General features: G+C 43.4%; 1 protein-coding gene across 1 annotated transcript in view; it reads right to left on the bottom strand.

The window, feature by feature from the left end:
- Positions 1–3,720: 3,720 nt before the first annotated feature.
- Positions 3,721–20,846, bottom strand: part of dse (dermatan sulfate epimerase) — a 29,681-nt gene continuing 12,555 nt past the window's right edge. The window contains exons 4-6 of the mRNA XM_069655729.1: positions 10,732–10,971; positions 8,846–9,053; positions 3,721–6,684 (exon numbers count right to left, since the gene is read on the bottom strand). Of these exons, the coding sequence (XP_069511830.1) occupies positions 4,935–6,684; positions 8,846–9,053; positions 10,732–10,971 (2,198 nt within the window). The 3' untranslated portion in view covers positions 3,721–4,934. The remainder of the gene's footprint in view (positions 6,685–8,845; positions 9,054–10,731; positions 10,972–20,846) is intronic.

Raw genomic sequence — 20,846 nt, 5'->3', positions numbered from 1 at the left:
ATAAAAATTAAATAGAATAATAATACATTTACAGTTGATAAATGAAATGGGGTATTATTTAAGATTGTAAATAAATAGGAGAATTTATAAAAATGTGACTAAATAAGGAAGTATATTAAGGAAATATCAATTTAAGTCAAATTGAAGCAGTCATTTAAAGCCTATGTTTAGTTTTATTATTGTTTTTGGTACATTAAATAGAATATTTATTTATTTACCAATGGCTTTAATAATTTATTTATTGCCATGGCCCTGACATATATGCATAGTGTATTTATATTGAACATAAACAAGTGTCATTTATTTCTTGATATCTAAGTGGGAGGCATAAATCTTTGCTCTACAGTTGAAAATAAGGTGAACACATTTACATCCAGCAGATGGCAGCATTTCATGTCCTAACACATTTGAAAAAGGCCTCATCATAACAAGAAACAGTTGGCGTCTTTCTCAGGTTCATGTTGTATCAGTGTTGATGTAAAACAAAAACCAAGTGTTCGTCACGCTGAGGCTTCATTCGTTAGCGACGAGGAAAATAAATCAGCGATCCCTTCCAGGGAGGCCGAGGTCAGACAACAGAGGTCACTTTTTATATAAGAGGAGCCATATGAGCACATCTGGAAGTGATTATCTGCTAAATCATACCAAAACAGCCACAGCATTTTTGTGAGGAGAGGAGGGGAAAGATATTATTTCACTTTACTGACCGACTGGTGTTTGACTCCAGATAAACGTCACAGAGTCAACAAAGGGCCAGAACTTCTCAGCATGCGATTACTCTCAGTTACATCAGAGCTAATAAGACCAATCAGTGGCAGACAAAGAGCTGTGAAGATGAAGTTATTCTAACACAGAACGGATCCCTCATTGATTCTCTGCATGAGTGTGGTTCTGATTTCTGTTTCTAATTTCTATGCAGAGTTATTTACTGCACAGAGCCTCAAGTAAGACAGCTCAGAGGCCTCTTGGATGAGAGGCTTGAAGGACGGGGAGGAGTCGAGAGTCTAGACTGTTTAGCTACAACAGATGTGTGCCAACATGATCATTTAATAAACCAAACTCTCCACTGCTCAGATGTCATCAGTGCTCACAGGCTCAGTGAAGAAATAGAGAAAATCTGGAAAAGGCCTTTTTTCTTTTTTACAATGCATCACTGATTCCAGCAGTAAACGGGTTGTAGAGTTTGCCCAAAACAAGGTTAAAGGCACAATTATAGATCATTAAACAAACATTTCAAAGCCAGTATGACTATATAGGCCTAATGACTGCTTAACTGTCAATAGTAGTAATAGTAGTAGTAGTAGTAGTTATCATTTATGCTCACACTCACAGCTACGAGCAATATAGAGTCACCAGTGAACCTAACAAGCATGTCTTTAGACTGTGGGGGGAAGCCGGAGTACCTGGAGGGAACCCACGCATGCATGGGGAGAACATGCAAACTCCACACAGAAAGGCCAACTGCATCTGAACTGGGATTCGAACCAGGAACCATCTAGCTGTGAGGCAACAGCGCTAACCACTGCACCGCCCTGCAGCCTTCAAAATAACGTAATAGGTATAAAAAGTTTTGGCAAATACTTGGGGGTGTACTTAGATAATAAACTGGACTGGGCCAAGAACACAGACGCGGTCTAGAAGAAGGGCCTGAGCTGCCTTCCTGAAGAGGCAGGCGATGCTGAGGATGTTTTATGAGTCTGTGGTGGCTACTGCTATCCTGTTTGCTGTTGTGTGCAGGGGCAGCAGGCTGATGGTAGCTGACGCCAACAGACCAAACAAACTGATCCGCAAGGCCAGTGATGTTGTGGGGGTGGAGCTGGACTCTTTGACAATGGTGTCAAACAGGAGGAGGCTGTCCAAGTTACGGGTTATCTTGGACAATGTCTCTTACCCACTCCATGATGTGCTGGTTAAGCACAGGAGCACGTTCAGTCAAAGACTCATTCCCTCAAGATGCACCACAGAACGCCACAGGAAGTCATTCCTGCCTGTGGCCATCAGACTCCACAGCTCCTCCCTATAACTGTCTGACGACACGTAGTCTCATCTGTGCACTGAACACTGTACATAAACTGGAAAAGAAATTGTGCCATAATCTGACAATATTCTGTGCAATAATCTGACATATTGCATTTATACTGTTAATTAACAATGTTGTGTTACTGTACTTCATCTGGCAATTATATTGAATTCTGACATTCTTATATTTAAATCACCATAGAGCCCATTTCTCAGCATTTTTATATTGTATCTTTATTTCTTCTTATTGTATATATACTGTACATACTTGACACATTTCTTACTTCTATTTATACATCCTATATTTCTTCATGCTTCTCTGTGTCAGAGCAACTGCAACGCCTGAATTTCCCCCTGAGGATAAAATAAGTATTTCTGATTCTGATTTGAAATTTGGCAGCAGCTGTAATGGATGAAACATAATCCTACTGGATCAAATCCCATCCTCTAAAAGTTTAAGTTTTTTCCTCTGACAGGCTCAGATTGTTATTTTTAGTGTCTGACAACATTACAAAAAGGATCCCTAAAGAGACGGACCTGTATGTGGTTTGATATTTAGAGGAACCGTTATCTACATTGCTGTCTCCAAAGTCACCAAACCCTATTAATAAAAACAATGATTTAACCTTGCAGGATACCTGTTGCTAGCAATGACTGTAGAAATAGATGGATGACGCGTCTCCATCTGCTCCCATTGTACGAAAGCGATGGCAAAATAGCCCCTGTGATAGGCGCTGCCATCTTGTGATGGTTACGTCATTTGGAGCCAGAGTCTGTGCAGTAGGTCTCGGCGGGTGGCGCCGCCGTAGCCACTTCCAGTAACCAAAACACAGACTTAACTTACTGCAAAAACAGCAAGGATCCCGCTCGCCGGCGTGTTTAACAGCAGAACAGCTTCTTGTGTTGGTCTGAGGTTAACGTTCACAGGTATGGAAACTTCAATGACTGTAGTGATTGTTTTAGTTACGCCTCCTTTCGCTGTTCCTCCTCTACTCTGCTAATCCAGAACAGATCGTCTGCAGGAGCTGGATTTGTCAACAGAGCTGTCAATCATCATTTTGACAGCATTAAATAACTAATTAAAAATAAACTTGTCAGAAAAATGAACACTTGGACATAAATCAGCATGATAAGAACTAACTATAATGACAGAAACCATGTTTGAGAAAAATGTATTTGACGTGTATTTTGATTTTATAGTTTGACTCATGTCCCATCTGTTAACATGGAGGAGGCGGGCTTTATGAGCTATACTGCAGCCAGTCAGCAGGGGGCGACAGAGAGGGTTTGGCTTCACTATAGGGAGCTGTCATGTCGTCCATCTATTTATACAGTCTATGGTTGCTGGTGTACCACTGACTTGATTGGTTAGTTTTTGTGTTATTGTTTGTTGCATAAATAGTGTGGGGATGGAGTCTGGTGGCTTTGAAGAGAGCGATTTATGGCTGTTTCTGGCATCGTACTCTTTAACAGAAAGGTCTCTCTCTGGTACGTTTCGTGGCAAAAAAGCAAATACTAGAACAACTGTAAAACTTTTTCTACCAATTAATTATTTAGTCCCAAAAATATGTAAAATTAGGGCCTAGTTTTTGTTCTATTGTTGTTGTACTAAAGTCTACACCTTCATTTGACACAACACACACTGGATGCACACATATGCATGAAGTATTTTTATTTACAAATAGTAAAAAAAAACAGACCATAAAAATATATCTTGCTTTCACATATATACATTTAGATGTATTTTATCATGAACTATGTAGACAGGACAAATCTCAAGTACACGTGAGGCAGCTGTATTTTAGTGGCTAACCTTGAGATCTTTGACACAAGGCAGGACCTCTGAACTTCACACAGACTCGGTTCAAAGCTCCACAGAAGCTTCTTACATCAGAGGTGGTCTGGTTTCATCTTGGCAATTCATCAATTCCTATTTGGAATCAGTTGTTTTTCCTGAACACCCTTAAGGTAGATCTTTTACGATATTAGAGCCACTATTAGAAGAAAATACAGATTGAAACAATAAAATAACATTTGGGGGAAAAGTCGTCATATTGTGAGAATAAAAGTCATAAAGAAAAAAGGGTTGTAACAATTGGTGTTCTAGACAAAACAGGTACTGCCAGCACAAAAAACACTGTTAGTGGACACAGGCCCTTAAACAGGAGAGGTCAGATTCATATATTTTACAGGACAGACATTATACCAGAGAAAACCTCTCTTTCTGTGTGTTTCTCTGCAGAATATGTGATCGTCTGTCAGAAAAATCCTTCACAGCAGAATGGGTGTGAAGGATTGGGACTGATGTGAGGTCACAGTGACCTTTGACCTTGGACCATCAAATTCTTCAAAAAGTTTTTTTTTTCTTCTCAAATTTGAAGATACCCTCCTGGTTTAGATATCAGGAATGGGGCAGAAATAATGTCAGGAAAAGTGTTTTTCCCAAACATTATGACGACACAGCGAAGTTGACCTGATGGGTAAACAGTAAAATCGCTTCATAATTTTATACTAATAAAACATTCTTGGGAAATTGTGTGTTAATCAGCATACAGCTTCTTGAGTTAAGTGCCATAAAGGTTTTTAAGAGATACAGAGAGAGAGTGACATTTGACCTTTTACCAACAAACTCCTTTGACTCAAGGTGGAAGAAGCAGTGGAAAGAAGTATTTATAAAGGTATGTTAAAATATTACGACTCTCTAGAATGATTGTGACTATGTTTCTTGTGTAGTCACGACATAATTTCATAATATTTTAACGTTTTTCTTGCAAATTCAAAACTTTGCTTTTTCTAAAAGTGGCCCTAGTATTCTGTAATAAGATCTGGCTCAGACTGAGGCGTGGGGTGCATTTAGTCCACCATGAACTGGTCATTGGATCTGTGGCTACATGACCCCTCCCATGCTCCTGATGCTAGCACTGTGAGTGAGAGCAGGAGGAGTAGAGGTACAGTAAGATGAAGCAGTCGATCAGGAGGATGGTGTAGAAACATCTCTGTGTGTGCAAGCTCCGCCCCCTCTGAAAGCGAGTCAGTAATACTGCCAGCAGCAGAAAGAAGGTGGCGGTGTTCAGGAGGAGGAAGAGTCTGATGTAGGAGGCGGTGCTGGAGAGACCCTCGCTCCCTGCTGTGGCCACCATGTGGACCTCCTTGAATTTGCGGCCCTTGATGAAGACCTCCTTTCTGTTTTTGCGGCCGTCTGGATAATCCATGAAGGCCCTTGAGTCTGCGTCTCCCTCCTCTGGACTGTCCTCATATGTACGCTTTGAAGTCCTCTGTCTCTCCTTCTTCTCGTTGACCTCAATCTGTGCAAAAAGATCAGGTAGACTCTCGGAAAGCTTCTCCCCAAGGTTCACTTTCCTCCCCCCTTTACCCTTGCCCTGTTTCTTTGACATTGCAAACATCCTCTCGATGACCTCCTCCGTCTTCTTTTTGTCGGAAAACTGGAGGAGACGCTCTGCCGTCTTCCGGAAGCTGGCGGTGTTGAGAACACGTCCCAGGATGTGTCTCTCCATCTGCTGGAAGACGGGCTTGACGTGCTGGAGGTTGTCATCCATCACGTTGACGTATTCCTCGACCTCCTCGGGCGAGCTGTCCACAGCTGCCGCCGCCGACTTCTCAAATACGATCTTCTTGTGGTCCTGCAGCACCATGGCGAACAGAGGCTTGCTGGTGACCTCTGCGGTCAAAAGGTAGATGGTGTAGGTGTGATCCTTGGTGGCCAGGTAGATATCCACTCTCTGATCATCTCCACGCAGGCTGAAGCTCTGTACATCCACGCCTGGGCCAAAGAAAATGTAGGCCACTCTGGAGTGAGGGTACCTCAACGGCATTGTGACATTCACATAGTTAGATCCATTATACGGGTACCCTCGAGGGTAATTCCAGTACCCTAACACTCCTTTGTGACTGAAACCTGTATCATCCATCCAGAACATCTTATATCTATCCTCACCGTGCGATACAAACGCTCCGTGAACACCGTCTATCTTCGCACCCTGGAATGGAAGCTCAGTGTTGTGAAAGAAGGCGCTCATGGCCCTGGTCGGGCTGTCTGGATCCAGGTGGATGTGGTCCACGAGGAGCAGGAGCTGTGGGTGAAGAAGGAGCAAGTTCCTCTGGAAGTTCCTGATCTTCAGCTCTGGAGAATAAGCAGAACGTCCTTCTCCTCGTATGAAGATCATTCCCTGTCGCTCCATAGCAGCTTCCACTTTACCCTGGGCGTCAGCGGCCAGCCCCACCTTGTACTTTAACCACTTTGAATCGCAGACTTCTGTAACCTGTCCTGTCCAGGGCTTAAAGCAGCTCCCTGATGTAGCCGAGCCAAACAGCACTGCATTGTTCAACAGAGTGTACTTGGGTCCATACAGTGCCTCTGTGATGAACGGGACACCATTGGGCGCAAAAGTGAAAGAGTTCTGATCAGGGTGTTCGTGTCCGGCGTTAAAGTTCCTCCACCCTTTGATCCACTCTTTGTACTTGTTCATATGGACGATGTCGTAGATGGCTCGTCCCCCCAGCTTCCCGGACTTGAAGGAAAGGAAGGTGCGGTTTGTGTCTGCAGGTAGAGCGCTGCCGTATGTCACCACGCCCCAGTCCTCAAAGAAGTGGAGGCGGGATGTCCCATAGTCTGAGGGAGGCTTGGAGATCAGGTTGGGGTCATACCTGCGGAATAACATAAGAGGACAGTTATCAGATGATTACAACACCAATATGGACGTCACATTCAAAAGCGCCTACTGACTGAAAATCTTTTGTTGTATCAACTGTTCATCAACCTTCCCCATTTACACTGTGGATCCAGATGCTCTGTGCTTGCTCTTGTGTTGTTCCAATACCAGAATTTTAACCTTAGATCCGATAGTAGTTAAAAAAAAGAACTTTCACATTTGCAGCAGGTATGCTTCTTTTAAATCGATTGAAGTTATGTTGGCATTGTTTTAAATGTAATAAATGACAGCCCTCGCTTGCTCATGAAGGAATTTGTTGGGTCTCTCTTAAGAATACAATACAGTGTAGACCTGCTCTATAGCCACATTCACATATGAACTCTGGACATTATAGAAGCTCTTTAAAGGAGCAAGTCGCCCTTTGTCAATCAAAGCTGGTGCTCTCTGTGTGGTGGTCCGGTACTTTTTTAGTATTGCATTTTTTTTAGTATTGTGTGTTTGTGTGCTTGCCTCCCCTGTGTTTCTCCCCCTGCAGAGGGCTGGGCTTGGCTGGCTCTGGCTGGAGCTCTCAGTGCCCACACCTGCTTCCAATCTACGAATAACCTGCTGCAGCATTTATACCCTGATTCTCCTTATCGACGCTGCCAGATGATTTCCCTCCCTTCTCTTGGTAATGTCGGCCTGTAACCTGGAATCCTTTCTTGTGTCTCTAGTCTCAATTCCTACTAGTAGTTATTGTTGATTTCCGAAGCTTTTTTCATCGTGACTAACCTGTTCTATCTTTCTGTTTTCCTCCTCCAGTGCTTTCGTACCAAACTCCACGCACCTCACTGCCCAGCCTCTCCACGCTCCCACCGTATTGCTCTTCCTCATCTCTTCACCACCGGACAACCAGTGCCCATAACCCTCCTCCACATCATCAGCATATATCTCAGTCTCAAACTCACAAGGTAAACCCCTTATCTCTCCAAGCTTCTCGCCAAGCTTCACCAGATTCTGAGTCCGAGGTTAATACCACGGTTCCAAACCGTCACACTCTGTAATCGATAGAAGCAATAATATTTGAAATTGGCGCCATAGCTATGGAGGAAGTTGTACAAACAGCTCGTGGTTTCTCCCACTCTACATTCCTACAACACCCAGCATGCATTGCGTCCCTCCCTCTGAAAGGAACGGCCCAGCCAGAGACGCTGGTGTGAAATGCTATCGTTTCTCTGCAGGCAATGGGTCAGAGCGGGACAGACTCTGAATACGACGAGAATATACCGGTGGATCGTCTAAAAAATCTTCAGGTCTGCAGTCTACATTTCAAACCTGACGATTTTGAATGAGACAGGACTCTGTCTGGGAGGGAAAACAGGAGAGCAGGCACCTCACAGAACAAATTACATTTTACAGTATGTGTTTTTTTTTCAACTAAACACTGCAGACATCGGAGGGGGGTGTCCTAGATTGAGGAAGTGTAGTTTAGGAAGCTCCCTGGCCTCCATCAGATGGCTGAGGTTTTCCAGGGTCCACTGGAGAATGGATAGCATCCTCCAAAGGCACAGAGCCTTGCATTTTTCCTACCATAATGGCATTAGCTCCCCATGATAGCATGATAAGACTGATGTTAAAAATCGGTGAACTGGCCCTTTAACACATAAAACACAGTGAGATATTGTACAAGCTGTTTTCTAAACTACTGGAAAAACTCCATCTGGATAAGTGAGGAGTGGCGCCTGGGTATAGCGTGCAGGAGGAGCATGCAGCTACAATGGTGACTGTTTTTGGGTTGATATCAATGAAAGAGCGTGAGCAACACACAGGCAAGCCGAAAGCACATAAAGTATTTTAACTAGACATTACTTATTCGTACCTTAAACAGACTTCATACTAGGGGTCTAGCAGGTTAAAGAAAAACTACTTGACCAGTAGGTACAAGGGTTTTGCCTTAAATAATGCCCTTAACAACTTCAGACTTATTTTGTGCTGAGTCATGTACTTTATTTTGATTTGTGTGGCCTGTTGCTGTGTTTCATGTTATTGTGCTGCCTCCTGTTGAAACGTTTTCACCTTTCTGCAAAGCAGTTTGTAGCCCAGGTATTTTAAGGTGCTTAAAAACTTCAGTGTGATATTCCATTTGAGACATTGTGAAACCAGCTTCAGCAGCTCACCAGATGAACTCTGTGTGCAGTGTGCACCATCTCTGGCCTTTCCCAGCGTGGCCTGGCCCCTCTATCACCCTGTTTTGATGAATCAGGTCTGCCAGCCAGTTTCCACTGCCGTTACGCAACACGTAGCGGTCCAAGAAGACCAGCTGGCTCTCAGGACCGTAGAACCAGTTGTAGTTGGAATCTGCGATGGCTACCGTCCGCTGAAATCCTGGGGAGAGAGAGGGAACACAGGGGACAACTTCAGCGGTGTGCAACAAATCTATAAAATATCACTTTGAACAGTCTGTGATTTCTCAGGGCAAAATAATTGGGCTCAATCCCCTCTACCGTGATCGGCTCAGTCCCAAACCAAACGCAGATTGTTCACACTGTCTTGTCGTCTGTAATTATGTAAATAAAAGCACTCTGTGGTGAGAGGCTTCTGAGAAACCAGATATAAAAACTACAGTCTGTAATCACAGTCAATCATTTGTCACTCAGAAACAAAAGTGTAACAGAGACACTTCAAAGTGAACTCTCTCTGCACTGATTCTTTGAGCTGAACAAGGGAAACATTCTTCCAACATATTAGTGACAGGTATTGAGGTAATGCTGCTGCAGGTTAAGCAGGGATTATTTGCAATGACTAAATTGAGACTAACTGTGTTGTACTCTTGGAACAACACTGCTACATTAGCTGTGCATATTTTAGCATTGAAATCATTCACAGACACATGCAATGAGAGGACAGCATGGAACTGATGACTTCAACTTCTTTTAGTGCTGATTCTTTAACCCTTCAAACTTTGCAAGGGAAACTGCAGTGCCTTTGCTGTTACTGTGATGTCATTAACTGGAGTTACATTATATACCATTGCTTGGAGAGCAACTTCTTCCAGCACTTCCACTCATTACTCATTTTAATACTCACACTTGCACGTATAACATCCCCGCTCTTTTTAGTGCTCACCCCCCCCCCCCCCCGGTAAGTTCGGGATCGTCCTGTATTAAAAAATTAATTCCCTCTCTCAGTGAATAAACACAGACACGATCTGTCTGTGTTTCCGTGCACACTCCGCTCTCATGCTTTGTTTACACAGATGGAGTGACATGAGACATAAATAAAAATACGATTTTTAAGAGACACAGCGGAGAAATGTTAAATCAGACAGGAAAGAAAGGAGAGGTCTCCCCGTATCCACGTGATCGTTGCCGATGATACGGGGAGAGTGGGCGGTGCTTAATGTAGCCCAGGACACGTGTGTTCACACTACCAGGTGTATGTGGATAGCTGCGTCCCACACCAACTCCGTATGTGGCGTGCCGTGAGTGATCGGATCTGAATGCGTCCTCAATCCGTCCTGGGTGTGTTCACACCTGTAGTTAGGCTGTCCGGATCACGAGAACCACATGTTGATGCCAGGTCTGAACAGCCTCACAGACTCTGAAGCTCTCCTGGCTGATGTAATTAGAGGTGCTCTCTGAGAGCAGCAGTGCAGCGCTGCCACAACACAGAAACTGTTGGCAGGGGGCTGTGAAATGTCCGAGCCTGACCCAGGGGGCCCCTCCTCCGCTGCTGCCCTCCCCCTGACCTTCAGACGAGACTTCCAGGACTGCACATGTCCCTGCAGGTCTGAGATCAGCTGCCAGGAAGGGAATAACTGCATGCATGCATACCCCACATCAGCTCAGGAGAAGCTGCTCTCTGATGTGGCAGCCTCAGGTTGTTTTAACATCTAATCTAATAAACAAGAAGCATTCTCGTAAACACTGACTGGATGTGTCAGCCACTCACAGCTAAGTAAACACTTACACACGCATGTTTGACCGTCTAAATGTATCCAGAGTCAAAGTATAAAATTCACAGCTATTTAGGAGTGATTGGCTGCAGGTGCAGTGATAGTTACCGGGCAGGATGGTCCTGTACAGGAAGGCGAAGTGTTTGAGGAGCCAGGGGTGGCTGAAGTGGCTGATGGCGAAGTGCCGCTGCACCAGGTGCATGTACTGGAACAGAGACCGGGTGGTGTAGGTCCCGTACGCCACTCCTTCATACAGGGAGCCGTCCGTCACGTCCTGCAGGAGGATCATCGACTTCTCCATGATGGACAGGACCTGCTTGGTCCACAGGTAGGCCTCCTGCAGGTAACCTGGAACACAGGCAGAGGAGATGGTTGACAGTGCTGCACTGCACTCACACTCCAGGGTTGCATCAATGTTTATTTATGTTTTTGTTCCATTTAGGAAACGTACTCCACTGTGTGACTGTGTGTTTCTGACCGTCTTTAGTTCATTTTATTATTATCTTTATTTATTGTATTTTATTTAAAAGGGACCATGTACAGTTTAAAACATACATGTCACCATTTGATGCACCGTACCAGATTATAGCTTTCAGCTAACTCGCATCTGTAGTCCCTACATTTTAATTTGATATGAAGGTCAGCATTCACAGAGCATCTTTTAAAGTAAGGGTGTGGATGAGCGCTGACCCTAAACAGTCAAAAACATACAGTAAGTCCAAGAGAAGAGTCTTAGTTTACCAAGTTTTCATCGGTTCCTTACAGCCTAACAGTGTCTTGTCTCTTTAAATAGATCAATAAGTAATGTTAGCGGCCGAGCCTCCTCGTTTAAGGAAGGAGGCCTTGTGGGTAACGTACACATGTGAAGTAGTCTGGAAGGTTTGTTAGTGGAAGTGAGTCTCTCCTGTGAGTGAGAAAGAAAAGCAGGAGGATGTAGGCCGGACAGAGCGAAGTACATGCCGTCCATGGGTTGTTAAGTTACAATACGTGCAATACGTGGCCCACGATAACGATAAAATCAAGATACAGCGACTGTGCGATAATTGATATATTGCAATACAATCCTATAATGATACATTATCATATCTTATTAACTGAAGAACACAAAATGCCCCCCTAAAAAGTGAAGGTTTACATTTACAGAACACCTATAAAAACAAACCAGGACTTTGAATTTGGATGAAGCTCCTGAGCTCCTTCGCGAGGAGTCATGAAGCAGTGAGTCAAAATCGCAGTGAAATCTGTTTGGAGCGGCGTATATATTTGTAAATTAAAATATTGATATCTGGTGCAAGCAGAAAGTTCCCAGATAAGCTCAGGTGGAAGAATCTTTTTGGTCAGGGAAAGCCGCAGAGCTGGCATGTTGGCATTCAGTATGAACAGATTCATATTTTCATATATGTATATATATTTTTTTCATAAAAGATTCATATTCTCACATATTATAGCGATTTAATGACAGGGAAATAATACAAAACACATCTTGTTTTGCCTACAACGGACACAACCCTTCCTTCACTTCTCTGCACAACCACTCTGTGAACGGTCTGCACATGTCACAATGTAGCCAAGGTGTTGTAGGTGTATTGCATTTGGTTGCTTCCTTACTTTGGAATCAAAAGTTGTGATCAGAAACTAAAAACGGATGTACAGATGCACTTTTTAGTCTGCAGAGGACTCGTCCATATGAGACAGAGGTCACTCTGTTTTTCTCACTCTTCAGAGAGACTCCGGGCTGTTAGTTCATACACTTCACTGATTAACGATGCTTCACTGTCCACATGCATGAAACTGTAGTCAAAGGTCTGTTATTGCTATTATATTAATGTGTCTAAGCACACTTTTGGCCCATGAGTGCAGGCAGCTCGTGGCAAAAATATCTGAGCCTCATATTCTCTAGATTTTCAGTAGTGCAGCAGTGCCTGAGTGGTGCTGCTCACGTGGGCGGTGTGGCTGCTGTAACCTGCTCACATGCGCATCCAAGTGAAAGGAAGAGGATCTGCGACACACACACACACACACACACACACACACACACACAGGCGTGCTGCGTGGACCAGGCTTTGGATGAGAGAAGAAGCAGTCTGTTAAAACTGTTTGAAATAGCACAGAAGGTTTATAAGTTCATGTCACATTGTCATACTCTGGCTTTTACTGCAAAACACTCCTGTATTACTTTCTATATGAATTAATTTATTCTGATCAATTTAAATGACAACAATCTTCCACTCTGGTGTTAATTATTAGCAGCTCAAGTTGAATACAGAGAATACATCCTCAGCAGGACGTGTAATGACAGACAGGGCTGCAGGTTTAGAGGTTATGAGCGTGTTATGTCACGGATGGAAAAACAAGATTACAGTAAACAAAGTCGTCTTAGTCTGTGACCTGAAGAAACCTTCCACACACTGTGGAAGCTATGGAAATACAGGCACACCGCGGCTCACTACACCATGTATACTCTCTGTCTCACACACTGATCCCACACAGAGTTTACTATGAGAGCGGGCGACCACATAAACAGCGCAGCTACAACTCATTGAGGAAACCCGGGACCGTCAGCGTTAACACCCGTCCCGCCGTCAGAGAGCGCACACTGCAGCCTGTCCCCAGCAGTGTTTGGTTTGTGGAGCGCCGGCCCACTCAGAGCAGGTATTTACCGTCAAACAGGAAGTGTTGGCACGCACAAAGAGCATATTTACACCAACAGAGCGTCAGCAGCGCTCACACACACCAGGGCAGGGGCAAATTTAAGGCTCCACAGTCACTTTCCCCTGAAGTCAAAACATTGTTAAAAAGATTAAACGGACGGACTTTAATTCTTATGACACCTTTGTGGGGAAAACAAACACCAGCAGAAATGCTAGTCCGGTCGGAGTTCATAAAATAATGTATTTAAAGCTGCACAGGGACTGAGGGAACAGAGGGCATTTAGGCAATCAAGCTGGCCACTGGTCAGCAGCAGTAAAGAAACATAAAAGTAACTAACGAGAAAGTGGTAGACAAGCAACTCCCGTTTGCTATTTCATGGAGTCTGGTGGCTTGGAAGAGAGCAATGTAACAGCTGTATCTGGTTTAAATAAAAGGATTTTAAATCTTAAAAAAAGGTCACTTAGGCTCCAATGCATGTAAACATATGGCCCAGGTTTAAAAGTACCAGAATTGCCTGCTAATAAATAAAGACTGCAACATTCACAATAAGTCCTGCATGACTGTGGCAGGCATACAGTGTGGGTGGAGGGTTGGAGGTGTGCGACCAGCAGAGGAGATGGAGTTCACAAAAGACGACGTGAACTATTAAACAACATTCAGCTTCAAGGCAGCAACAGGCAAACACATGCAGCTGGAATGTTCTCCTCTAAGCTGCTGCTTCTAATCCAGTGATCTGAAGTCTGTCACAGATTTCTAAGAAGCAACCAGCGAGCATACTTCTGATGATAGTGAGTGACACATGAACTGTTATTACAGGGCACACAGTGATGTAAAGATAATAAAGACGACAGCAAAAGGCTTGAAGCTGGTGACAGAGAGTGAAGAAGATTCTGGAAGGGCTGATTGGAAACTTTCCATTTATCCTCAGCCGTGCTGACAGAATAATATTTGGACGTAACGTCAGTAAATGAGTGATTCTTATCCAGTGAAGGAAAGCAGTCAGGCTTCTGCGCAGCGTTACATGCTACACCTGAGTGAGGCCATAAAGAAGCAGCTAAAATGAGGGTTTGCTTTTGGATCTTTGCAAATGAATCACATTTTAAGACGTTTGTTTTTCTTGTTGTTACGTTGTGCATTTGCTAAATTACGGTAGACGACAATCACGCTGCAACGGTCCAAACTGTTTGCATTAGAAGAAACAGTCTGCAAATTCCGATAACATGCCGATTCACAAACACATGCAAAAGCCCAAAACAAATGCAACAACGGAAACACAACAGAAGTGCTCCAGACTTGTAGGTGTTTTGGAATTTCAACCGTTTCTGAATTTGCAGCCTTTTTCTTCTTATGGAAACCATTTGGGCCGTTGCAGCGCGATTGCCCTCGTCAGCCACTGTAGTAAAATGTGGTGAAAAAGCACAGGAAGCAGGAGGCGGCCGCAATCTGGCCTTAGGAGATTGTTTGCATGATCCAAATGATAAGATAGGACTTAATTAACCCTGAAGGAAATTAAAGTACAGAAATACAGTACAAAATTAGAGAAATACAAAAAACAACTCAAATATTAGTGAAAATATAAAATATAGAGTGTATGGGTGCAAATGCAAAGGACAAAGTGCCTGATAGAAAAACAATATTACTATAGTTATTTACAGAAGTGGGCAGGAAGTAATGGTGGCAGTTAAATAAACAGTGGTTTAAATTAAAGAATATGAAAATATAAAGATACTCTAATAAATGACATCACACTTTGACTGATTATTATTGTTCATTAGCCCTTTTTACACTGTGCCGTAACGAAGCTCTGCCGTCATGCAGCCTTTGTCCTTTACATTGGACGGAATAATGGCGACATAAAGCCGCCCCATTGTGTGTTTTTACAGCGTGCCAGTGCTGCGGATGCAAAATGTGCATCAGGTGTAAAACATTTCACCTCTGTTACGCCTCTGTTACTACCTCCGATGCGGCTCAGAGGCGGAACGACTTCGCCCCACCATTCAGTCTCCGTGAGTTTTACACCTAACAGAGGCGTTATAATCCCTCCTTGAACTGGCAGTGTAAAAAAGGCTATTGACTTACATAACCTGTTATCGTAGGTGTTTTTAACATGACATACACGAGTATGAGCATATAAAGACTTTTACTCTTTTAAAGAAGAGTGCGTTGAGTTCCCCATCAAAGAGCCCCTTCATCACACTTCATCACTCCATTTCTCCCTTCAAATTATCATTGACTTACATAACATTTCAGCTTGTAAAGATTCTTTGGATATGAAGCATTCAAAGATGCAAAAGTAATGTAGGCGATGGCAGAGTTTAAGGGTTAAGAAGCTGCTCAGTAATAAACTTTGATCCCAGCAGGAGGTCTGCTGTGAAGCTCACTTTCCCTTCCCCAGGTGCCGACAGGCGGAGCTGGATCAAACTCACTTTTTCCTGGGCTGGACATGAAATGAAACGAAGCAAAAAGAGGTCAGGCTATAACTCTGCTAAGTGTTCGCAGAGCTTTCTGTCTGTTGTTACCGTCTACATAAAAACCTCAGATAAAACCAGCGTGACCGCAGCGGCTCTGTGCAAGCCTGCTGTCGTTTACTTCCCATCAGGACCGAATCTTCTGTGCCAGGAATCAAACCACAGTACGCAGAGCGAGTTGCACCGCAGGCATTCACCCTCTCATGGCCTACACTGAACATTTAGAGCAGGATATTAAAGCAAAGAGAAACATTAAGCTGTGGATAATCATGTCAGGTCTCACAGTGCTGGAGAATGAGTCTGAGAACCTCATGAGGACAATTACAGAGGATTAAGAGCAGATATCTTCAGGCTGACTACACTCAGATTCCAGTAAAGTCTGTCTCATAAGCACGCTGAGGTTAGTGCGTCTCACTAATAATTAATTAAAGTTTGTCGTTGTGAGACAAAACTTTAAATCATGTGAACCATGACCAGACAAAGGAAAGCTGGAATAACCACCTCGTGGTTGTCTGCTCTGCCAGCCGGTCAAGTCACATCCATCAGAATGACAGAATAACTGTGGCTGGGATAGAGGCGTATCTGAACATATTTAAAGGAACACAAACACGCCATAGGTAGGCTTTCAGAAAACAGGAGAGGTTGCAACATAATGTTACAACATTTACAGGATGGACATGATACCAGAGGATATCTCTGTGTCTCTCTGCAGAGCATGTGATTGTCACACCTTTCTCATGACAGCAGAACAAACAGGTAAGCAAGGAGGGGAGGTTGTCCACTCATCAATAGCAGGTGGTGTCTTTCTATTGGACACATAAAAAAAGTAGTAAAGGCCATGCTCAAATATAGTGTTCAGACGTTACAGTAACCTTTGACCTTTAAACCACAAACAGTTGACATTTGTGCCAAATTCAAAGATATTATCTCCATGAGTTCCTGAGTTCTTCCTGGACATTATGATTTAATGTTTTGTTTTGAGAACGTTACGTGCGATGTTCTGGTAATGTCTCGAGCGGGAAGTTTTTCTTTGGTTCCCAGAATGCTCCTTTTAATAGCAGGAGAACTTTCTCCGAAAACATGTTCAGAAAGTTGCAGTGAGAATGTTCAAATCACATTTCAGGAACGTTTTATAAATCACGTTCTGATAGTTCAGGCCGAACTAACATCCTGAAAAGGAGGTTACAAGAACTTTATTTGAAATGATAAACATCCTTAAAACGTTCTTTGAATATCAGATTAAAACGTTTTCTTTCGAACGTAATTAGAACTCGTAGGTAATGTTAGCCGATGTTATGGGAACGTTCCCTACTAGCTGGGTACACTGTGGGGATTTAAACCATGTTACCTGAGTTTGATCGTCTCTGTTAAAAAGTATTTATTCCCAGTAATGCGTGGTGTAGTAACGTAGGCTGTAATGTAGTGGTTAACAAAGCCGTACTTACGGGATTAAAATGATAATATTATTTCCTTACATAAGCTCAGCGTAGGTGTCAGTGTACATCCAAAGATTTGTTTTGTTGTTCTGGTGTAGTCTCACTTATATAATGATCCAGTTTATATGAGGTGCAACATGAAAATCTCCATAATTACATTTGCGTATGTGTGAAGAATCTGGTGACAGAGGCAGACTACAGCTCCTGCTGTTATAAACAGTGATCGCTGGTTTAAGGGATCCCAGCTGGTTCAAAAACCAGTAGGAAACACAACACCGGCTCCCACAGTGCACTACTTTCATGCTCTCTGCAGGCAGTCTGAAGCCACAGAGCTCTTCTATTACCCTCCTTTGCTCTTGGTGGAAGTCAAGGCTATCTTAAATTGTTGTTTTTTTTGCAGTTTGAGACACAAAATTCAGCACAAAAGCTTAAAGGCAATGTACTGCAAGAGATCTCTAATCTACTGCAACATCACTTCATCTTTTTATCTTATTAAAGTGTAGCTGCACCCACGGGTCTGACCATAACTCCACCCATAACTCCACCCACTGCACAGTTTTGATAAATGCTCAAAGTGGGCAAGGGGCTGAGAGGGGGGTGGGTGTGACCTCCCCTGGAGAGCGACACAGAGTCACAGGGCACATATGCCACAGAGGGCTCTTTTGAGGTGGAGGACTTCTCCCCTCCAGAGTCCCCTGAAGAGCACTTTAGTGTGGTGGAGGACCCTGGTGGTCCCGAGCCCTATCAGTTCGAGCCATTGGCTCCAGCCCCATTAATGCCTGAAGCCAGAGCGTTCGGAGCTGAGGCAGTGCAAGTGCGCATGCGCTGACCGCGCGTGTAGCTTGTTACAAGTATTTCTGATTCTGTTTCTGAAGAGAGAATGAGTGCAGTCTCTGAGTGGTAACGTAATGTTAGCTAGAAGGCTAATGTACGGTGTGCTAGCAAACATAGTGTAAACTCTAGTAAATGATGAGTCTCGACCAGGATAGATTTGAAAATCTCAAAGACGGGGCCGGGGGTGTACCCCCCCAAACGGTCGTGTCTACGTCACCATAGGGGGCGGCTGTGGCTCAGTGGTAGAGTTGGTCGTCTTTCAATCGGAAGGTCAGAGGTTCGATCCCCAGCTCTCTCAGGCTACACGTCGAAGTTGGGCAAGCCACTGAACCCCAAATTGCTGTGAATATGATATCTGATTACGTAGCAGCCTCTGCCATCATAGTATGAATGTGTGTGTGTCATGAATGTGACATGTAGTGTTAAAGCAGCTTTGAGTGGTCGCAAAGTAAATACAGTCCATTTACCATCGGCTGGCAAGGTCCAGGGCTGATTGAGCCATTTCCAACCCATGAAATGTGGTAAGAATTGTCCATATTAACAGCAGCATTGACGTGTTTCATCACAGTACAGCGATATAATTTAGATTACAGCTCAAAAACATGTTAAAGTGTGCAGTTACTCCTTAAACATGAGTGTGAAATGATATTATATAAATATATAAATATATAATTAGCACTAGAATTCTTGAGTTATAGCCAAGACCCTTTTTAAAGAGCTCACAGCGACCTCTGACCTTTGATCAACTCATTCTAAATCTCATCCTAAAACATGGCGTTCACAAGAATGGGACAGATGGAAGCACAGACGGATGCACAACCTGATATCATGTGCATCCGGCCACAGCTCCTGTCAGCTAAATGGTAAACGGACACTTCAGGGGCTTTTACACAACATGTCACGTTCACCCTTTCACACACACACATTCACTAATTTAGTGTCATGCAAAGCCACTAATCAGCTCATCATTCACACACCGCAGGCTAGGCCTCTGGGAGCAATTTGGGGTTCAGTATCTTGCCCAAGGATACTTTGTCATGTGAACTGGAGGAGTTGGAGCTGGGGATCGAACCGCCCTGTCTCTGAGTGACAGCCGCCCAGCTCAAAGGAAATAATCATATCTTCCACCTTTAACCAGAAAATGTCACAGCCGACGTTAAGTGACATTATCTGCATCTTCTCCTCTTTTCGACCACTTGATCACACGAAGCTACCTGGACATTACAGCTAAAACTAACAATTATTTTCATCATTGATTAATCTGCATATTATTTTGTTGATTAATCAACTAATTGTCTATAAATGTCAGAAAAATACACTTTATATGTACTTCCACACGGCCGATGTCATCAAATGTCTTGTTTTTGCAGACAGAATATTCTGTTTAGCATCAAATATAACAAATAAAAGCATCAAAACTTCACATTTAAAAACTCTGGCCAGATAACGTTTGACATTTCTGCTCAATAAAGGGCTTACAAGAATCATATATATATTTACGTTTATATTTACCTGCTTCCCGTCTAAGTCTGACATGTTCAGAAGAAGGCAAAAAGCCCCTTTAAAGAGTGCTGAAGGGTTTGTGTCTTGGAGGTAGATGTGACTGAGCAATTATAATGACCTCATATTCTACAAACACAGAATCTAACATCTCAAATTCATCCACAGCTGTATCCTTAGCAGGTTGGAAATCCTCTGAATCTTTCGACCCTGTAGGACTAAACCTGCTGTGAAAACAACTTCAGCAGAGTTGAAGCTTCTTAATGCCGAGTGAAGCAGGTTTCTAATCCTCCAGCTCTCACACAGAGCTGGTATCAGCTAATATTTTAAAACAATATCAAATATTTGAAGATCCCATATCAGTCGGGCTCTACAATATACCGACCATTTTTCCATTATTTTTGGCGCCTCTCCTTCTCCTGAAACCAACAAGCCGTTTTGCCATTCAAAGGTCAGATCTGAGCCACGATTGGCTGACAGTATTTGGAGTGACCACGTAGCCGTAACAGCGTAGCGGCCGCCCTCCACTGTCACTCCAAAGTTGTAGAAAACATGGCTGCTCTAGGATCGGTCATTCGGCCTTATATGTACGAGCTAGAATCACCAGGAGGTGTCAGAATGGTGAGTTGAAATCGACTTGACTACAAGCTCGTGCAAGAAGGCAGCCTGAGGTGAGTGACGGGGAATGATGATTGGCCGATTTCAGCGAAAGCAAGGTTCTATGTAGAAACCTGCAGCTGTTCTGATTGGCCCATTTCAGAGGCGACCTTTTTAATAATGTAATTCTGGAGAAACACTGTAAACAATAAACACCAAAATGTGAAACCCATGCAAAATATGAGAATATCCATTTAAAAGACGTGGCCCCTTTAAAAGAGTCATGGAGAGTTCAAAGTGCAAAGGGTTCATTTTCTGCAGCGTTTGAATCGTCTGTAAATCCATGAGAGTTTGATATTTCTTGTATACAATTGGGAATTTTGGTCTGATTGTGGTGCTAAAGGTGAGGGTTAAACTTTTTTCAGTGTTTTAAGCAGTTTTAATGACCCTTTCTGTTTGTTTTGTAGGTGAAGAGACCTCTGAGGATTATCCTCTGATTAGCGTCGGAAAGACGCAGATTTACTAAGTGAAACAGCTTCACCCAGTGTTTTTACAGGTTTGAATCACTGGATCTGTTGTTTCAGATAATTCGGCTCCCATTAAAACCCTTTAAAACAAAAGGGTCATTTTGAGACATGTTTCTATTGTTAAAGCATTGCTGTGTGTGCAACAACAGCCCTCTGACAAGAAGCGCCTGTACCTGGGTCATCTTGCTGTTTCGGAGTGTTGGTTTTAG

This window comes from Semicossyphus pulcher, unplaced genomic scaffold (assembly GCF_022749685.1).
Source record: "Semicossyphus pulcher isolate SPU_LCO1_2020_fin unplaced genomic scaffold, fSemPul1.0.p SCAF_11, whole genome shotgun sequence".
Lineage (NCBI taxonomy): Eukaryota > Metazoa > Chordata > Actinopteri > Labriformes > Labridae > Semicossyphus > Semicossyphus pulcher.
The sequence above is the reverse complement of the archived record's forward strand: the minus strand, read 5'-3'. Positions and strand labels throughout refer to the sequence as shown.